At 43.5% G+C, this 6730-nt stretch overlaps 2 protein-coding genes across 3 annotated transcripts; both read right to left on the bottom strand.

Moving 5' to 3' along the window:
- Positions 1–228: 228 nt before the first annotated feature.
- Positions 229–2487, bottom strand: LOC125939658 (uncharacterized). Its single transcript, XM_037724789.2, has 4 exons — positions 2119–2487; positions 1832–2003; positions 1620–1768; positions 229–867 (listed from the first exon to the last, which is right to left on the bottom strand). Exons 1-4 carry the CDS (start codon positions 2258–2260, stop codon positions 674–676), a joined length of 657 nt encoding a protein of 218 aa, XP_037580717.2. The 5' UTR covers positions 2261–2487; the 3' UTR covers positions 229–673.
- Positions 2488–2551: 64 nt separating this feature from the next.
- On the bottom strand, positions 2552–5830 carry LOC119463965 (uncharacterized). Of its 2 annotated transcripts, XM_049655663.1 has the most exons (4): positions 5256–5830; positions 4415–4588; positions 4234–4336; positions 2552–3202 (listed from the first exon to the last, which is right to left on the bottom strand). In XM_049655663.1, the coding sequence occupies exons 1-4, from the start codon at positions 5763–5765 to the stop codon at positions 3060–3062; spliced, it is 930 nt and encodes a 309-aa protein (XP_049511620.1). In that variant the 5' UTR covers positions 5766–5830; the 3' UTR covers positions 2552–3059. The 2 variants fall into 2 exon arrangements, with proteins under 2 accessions (XP_049511620.1, XP_049511619.1); XM_049655662.1 differs by having other exon boundaries at positions 3117–4336.
- Positions 5831–6730: the final 900 nt, after the last annotated feature.

The raw sequence follows: 6730 nt of genomic DNA, 5'->3' as shown, positions 1-6730 counted from the left end.
CCAATTTGCGCAAACGGCAACACCGGCACTGCAACGTGGTGTAAGAGCCCAGCGGGTTTAGTGGGTTGTACTTTGCGTCACTGACAGTCAAGGCAAGTTCTGATGTAATGCTTCACATCGGCTGCATGCTTTGGCCAGTAATATTTGTTTTTGACTCGTGCCAATGTCCTTGTGTAGCCGAGGTGTCGTGAGGGGGCTTTGTCGGGGCAAGCCTGCAGGATTTCTTTGCGGAAAGTATGTGCGACGTTGCTGGCATCTGATCGTCTTTGTCATCACTATCATGGCTCAATGCAGTGGGGGTCGCAGCAATATAGCATCAGGCCATGTGGTGCCCGCCAGGCAGCGTTGCTGGCCTAAATATGGCGCACAGCCAATGCAGTGGTCTGCAAAGCTCCCTTGAAATGCCAAGTCTTTCATGCTGTCCCAAGGAAAGGTGGCTACCTGACTTCGTTTAGCCAAGTGGTTCTCTTCATGTGTGTACTCTCAACAGACCAGCGCATACTTGACCACGGAGGCGTTGGTGTGGTTCAAATAAATCATTGTGACTGCATTGCGGATGTGTGTGTACACTTGAATTGTACTGTCATGTGGTCTCCAAAGCTCTCTTGACACGCCAAGTTCTTTATGGCTGTCTGAGTGCATTAGCCCAGTTCACACAAACTGTGGTGGCTGTCTAGCTGCTATTGCTTAATGTTGATGCCACTGGGAAGCGAGTGCGCCTTTGTGCGATGAGCTCCTGCTTTGATGGTCTTTCAAAACCAAGTGACATGTAGCACGGTGGAGACTTTTCACAGCTCAGAAAGCTCTCCTTATATGAAGAATGTTCGCAGCGCTCGACCACATCTTGCATGAGGTCATCAACGTATCCTGCATAGTGAAGAGGTGCAGTATCAGTATGAAGTTGTGCGCAAGTGTTCCGCAAGAAACTAAGTTGTGCGCAAGTGTTGGCAACCATTTTTTCAATTTTTTTGTGCATTATCTTTTATACATTAGGATACATTCATACAATAGGATTCTGCTTCCGACGCTCAGCAGAAATTGCTTTTCTCAAATGCAATAGAGTTCAGTAGAAGTGGTCCAGCAGTTGTGTAATGAGAGAACTTCTCAGTTTTACATGTATTCGGATAGATAAATAAGAGTTGACCCAAATTTGTACATTCTGATTAACACGCATGTATTTGCAGCACTCGCCCAAGCATAAACATCTTCCAATAGCCGTAAAACTTGGTCGTCTATAGCACCATGTTTGTCTAGCTAGAAAGAATTGTACACAAAGATCAGCTTCCCTTATCATCCTGCAAATTCATGTTTAGGTCGAACAAAAACCTGTACTGTACATATGTAGAGGTTAACTGTTATATTCTCAGTTCCTGTGAGTACGATTTTGCCAGATTTGGCACATCTTTATAGTTTCATTGGTTTCCTGCTAAGGTCATTAAAAATGCCGCCGCAGGGCATAATACCCCACGGTTTATTAAAACATTCGTTGACGAAACTAGAGCTTTACAAAACAGCAAAAATGCCAAAAATATCGCACTGCAGGGTAATTGCCCTATGGTTGGCAAGAATTTCGTGCACACGTGTTGGTATGTTACAATCTGTCCAGAAATGTTACATACCGTAGCTTGGGTCCTCTTTCACTGTAGTCACAGTGAAGTGGCCTCGCCTTGCCTTGGAAGATTTAATCTTCCACCGCTGCTCTCCATCCTGAGTGAGTGCTTGGTGCCGTGCAGCATTCTCGTTGAAGTGCAGCACAGCGAGCCTCGTTCTAATGAAGAGAGGTTTGAATTATACCCTTGTCTTATCTCTTAGATGTCGAAATTAAAATTACCTCTCTTGCATTCCGTCCACTGAGAAGGCATTGGACTTTGGAGCAAACCGATTCAGCACGCTGTGGAAGGACTCCAATGAAAACGTTTGCACCTCAGGAGAGAGCCGGCGGATATCCTTCAGTAGTCTCGCATTGTCGACAATGGTTTTGAGACGAAGAAATGCAGGTGATGCTGAAACAGATACGTATAACAAATTAAAAATCTTTTTAGCTTTTTATCTGAAGATGTGATGTCCACACTAAGAAATGCTGTGTAGGGCAAGAATACAATTTACAGTAGTGCTTACCTGGTCTCAACCATTCCCTGTCGTCAAGGGAGTCATGGAGGCATTTTTTGTAGGGCCCATCATGGCCATCGTGTTTGTTGCACACGTGGTTGAGCAGGCTTCTCCACATGCTGATGACAAGCTCACCATCACCTTGGCCCATGGCAGCCACCCAGTAGAGGTGGTTTAGGATGCTTTGGATCCAAGGTGTGATAACTTGATGTGTGCGGCTAGCAGCCAGGAGCTTTTTTTCAGACCTAGAATATATGACAAGGGGTTGTTATTAGATATTTTATTTACTGACACTGCAGTCATAAAGCAAGGGTTGTCGCGTGAGCAAGATGGTTGTTACTAAGCAAGTAACAGTACCAGGTGCTGTATTGACCAATCTGGACCATAAAATGCAATCTTTATGCAAATTTATTTCATTTTAAGAAACCAACACGCATTCCTGCATGTCACCTGTCCTTTTAGTATGCACACATTTCTAAAGATCACTTGTGATAAGAAAGTGCTCCACCTGCTTAGATGCATTTGTGCAATAGACAAGCATAATTTGCACAATAAATCGCATTGCAACGTACAGGTAGGCAATAAAAAAAATCCACTCTCTTTAATTACTCACTTCACATCACCTGTTGTAACTGAGAAATTGAAGCAGACCTGTAGTAAAGTCTGTAGGAAATCTTGAGACTAGACTCTCTTTCAAGATATGCAGCCTCCATGTGTGCTAAGAAATATGTCGCCGTTCCAGCTTGCAGTTCCTTCAAAGTGTGTCACACAGTTCGAGATTACCTTGGCCACAACAACAAACCATATTTTAGAATATTTTGGGCACAGATGTCGCAAGAATGCCATTGGTCTTAGGATTTAAGCTAGGCAGACATCTAGACATTGCGATCAATCATGCAAAAAAATGTCTGCCTTGTCAGGTAATCCTCTTGAATAGGCTGAATTGTGGTTCATGCGATTCTTGTGCGTGCTATTGTTAAATTGGCCTGAAACCAGGATATGTGCTTACCTTTAGCAACATGCCAAGTATCAAACCAGTGCTTAATCTCTGGCTTCTCCACGCGGCAGTACCGGTTGACACCAGGATGTCGGTCTGTGAAAAGAATGAACCTTAGTGAGCAAGGAGGTTATATAAATCTTCTAGAGTAGCAGCTCCTCGCAGTCACCTACGGGAGTGAGTGAAGCCACAGCGATCATGTTGCTAGCGGCAAAAAAGAGTGCATGCGTCGCATAGGCGGCCGCGGAATACACGCAGGAGTCAGTTTCATTTGCAGTACCGCAATAATATTTTGAGAAGAAACATCTTTAACATGTAAATCAGCTCACAATTAGCTGTCGTGAAAAAAAAGTTCTGCATCCAGCTCTAGCTGCAGGCTTTGAGAGAAGCTATCAGCAAGACACTTCGCTGTGTTAAATTACGAACAGTCTGTAATGTCATGTGACTGCTCAATATTCACCCCTGAATACCCGCTGGTTGGCAAGGAAAATTTTCAGTCATCTTTTGTAAAGACGTAGTACGCTTTCCAGCAGCAATTTGTGACTATACGGCGCATGAAAACAAGACATTTTGGCACTAACGTTGAGTATATCACCAAACTGGGATCCATTATATGTTTTTCAGCCACTAGATCACATGTAAACAAGAAAAGGTGTGAGGCACATGTAACCGAGAGCAATTGGCACCCACAACGACAGCTTCCCTGCAGCAGCTGCCCGCCCACATCACTAAAAGATTCCACCATGCACACGGCTTCCTTTTCCAGCACCAGCAAATCTCCTCACAGCTCATTGCATGTTGCCATTAACAGCTTCCACCACCAACCCTTGCGATAAGCCTTTTTACTTATCTGTTTCACAGCAAGTGTGTCGTAGTGTTAGAAAAAATGTCTTTTTTTGTATCATTACTGGCAGTGTTACACATACCTTGACCCTGCAATAAGATACATATCCAGACTTAGGGGCAGGGGAGGTTGCTATTTTGGACCTTCTCAATATACGTGGCTAGGCATTTGTTCTCAAGTTGATTACAACAATGTAAATAAGATGCTCTAGCATACACAGCAGCAATGCTTACTGTTTCAGATTGCATCACCAAAATTAAAAAACACAATCTCTGTATGGTACCTGTTGTCAGCGAACGTATCCTGATGCCCAGCTTCTCGACACCCATCAAGCACTTGGCAAGCCCTTGTTTTTCCATAGAAACACTGTTAGGGACTTCAGGCGACTGCACAAATACAGCAGATAGTTTCATAAGAATTTACACAATATGCGTATAGTATGAATAGTAGCACTATGTGTTTACCTCTCCAACTTGCACTTGTTCTGTGTGCAAAATGCAGCCATTCTGCATAGAAAGCACACTGTATGTCATGTACTTGGCACTGTAGCCTGGAGAGTCACAGCGCCCGTCACCTGCCAGGTCGACTTGCAAGCCAGCAAGCTCACTGGCCATTTCAGCTTGCTTACGGTGGAAAAGCTGGAAAAACAAGTGCATAATATATAAGTGCCTAATGCATTGCTACAAAACTGCTACAATTTTGCTACCATAACAGCATCCTAATGTACTGGGGTTGTATTCAGTTGGGGCCATGTGCAAGGCACTGCCAACTAGAAAAAGCAGGATGGTAAAACTGTTCAATGTGAGCTAAAAGAAACACAAACAGTTTCTAAATTTCAACACCATGTACCAGAGTTTGTATTCTTTAGAATCATGATGAAGCAAGTTAGATGGGCCAGCTGGTTACAAGAATTAGGCAGCATGATGTTTCGGTGCAACTTTAGATGGCACAGATTGAGATAAACAGGACAAATGCCAGTGTTGGTCCTCAGAATCCCTAATTTGACATCTAAATTTGCACTGCAAGATCAGGCTCTATGATATCAGACTTGGCAGTCATGCAAGGGCTGTTGGTTGTACATTACGTTGCTAGAACATTACCCTAGGAAAAATTCAAATAGAAATACTTTATTGGCTTCTATAGGTCTCATCTTATTGGATTATGAAATTATCGACTTGATACACTAATAAAACTGATAGCCTGTATTGGTCTATTAGCTTACAGGTGCATTGGTGTTGTATAAAACCATCAGACTATGCCTAAATCATGCTCTAGTTCTTTGTAAATGTGGCCCAGTAGGCGAACCTCGTTTATGGCAGGCAGCAAGTAGGCCCTCTGGTAGTTGTAGAAGGTCCGTTCTGTGATGGTCTGCACGCCGATAGAATTTAGGCACCTCAAGGTCGCAGCCACTGCACAGCCAGAAAATAGCACTCCTGCTGCCAGAAGAATGTTTCCAGCTCCACTCCCACGAACAAGTGGCTGGCTCCTCCACTGGAGCATGTGTTCTTTGTCACACATGCCCTCCACTATGAGCAAAGTGCCCACAACCTTGGAGCTGATGTCGCCTACTGCTTGGCCACAGACCTTGCAGGTGGTGAGCAATTCCCGCAGGCAGCTCTCAAAGACAATGAACTTTCGTTCAGTGTGCAAGGGCTCTTCTACCCTTGTGGGGACTTCTGAACTCTCATGGTGAGCACTGCAGGCAAATGGCATCAAAAAACAAGTCAGTACTTGGGTGCTCATATGTCTATTTGGAATTGTACGATGCATGGTGGCACCAGTTAGTTTGCTACCATTTTGCTCGTTGCAAGACATGCCATCTAAAAGCTGTCTGCCTCGCCTCCTGTGTATGAAACAGAGTTTAGCCACATGCTTCTCAAGAGAATTCTGCTGCCTTTTTCGCATCTATAGTTGTTTCCACACATATGGCACTCTAAGTTGCAGTCACTCTAGCCCCTATCACAGCTTGAGTATCATATAGCGTCTATGAGGGCTATGAAGGGTAAAGAGTTGGATATGTTGGTAGTTCATGTTTAAAAAAAAAAACATCGTGAGGGAAAGGGACAAACGAAAAAGCCACACACAGCGCTGTTTAACAGAAGCTATCACTTTTTATCTCCAAAGTAAAAAAAAAATTCATATCTTTACTTGGCTTGTCCAAACAATCTCAAGATTACTAACATTTCCAGGTTTTCTACAAACAATAACTTGCTTCTACCCTGCCATTTGAACAAAGCATGGCAAATGAACTGCTGTCTTCTCTGGCACGTCATTATGGAATTCTGTACATGATAAAATTAAACCATTGGTATATGTGACACACCCTGCACGAAATACTCGCTCAATAAGCTATCGGAAGGCAGTCATTAAATTATAATTGCAATCTTTGCTTTCCATTTAACGTTTCTCGCTTCTGTTCTTTTTGAATTAGTATGTTTGTAAAGTTCCTGACCTTGCTGATATGCTCTCGCGCTTGTCCGTTTGTATTGTGATGTTTTTCTATAATAATTGCATTTGTACAGTTCTTATGTAAACCTTTGTGTAGTTTGTTCTCAGATTTTGTTAATACGATTAGGCATGCTGGGGTTCACTCATGCACTGTTATGAAATTGTGAGAGATTTTATGTTGTGTGAGGCTACTGTATTTAATGCACAAGATACCTGAAGAAGCTCTCGCTGCATGATGGCACATCGTGGTGTCTTCTTGAGCTGCTGGCTCGTCTTCATCACCTGCACAAGAGTCATCCATCTCCATTGGCACAGGCGTTGAACCACGGAGA

Source organism: Dermacentor silvarum, chromosome 9, assembly GCF_013339745.2.
Source record: "Dermacentor silvarum isolate Dsil-2018 chromosome 9, BIME_Dsil_1.4, whole genome shotgun sequence".
Classification (NCBI taxonomy): Eukaryota; Metazoa; Arthropoda; class Arachnida; order Ixodida; family Ixodidae; genus Dermacentor; species Dermacentor silvarum.
Note: the sequence above shows the minus strand (reverse complement) of the source record. Positions and strands in the feature narration are given on the sequence as shown.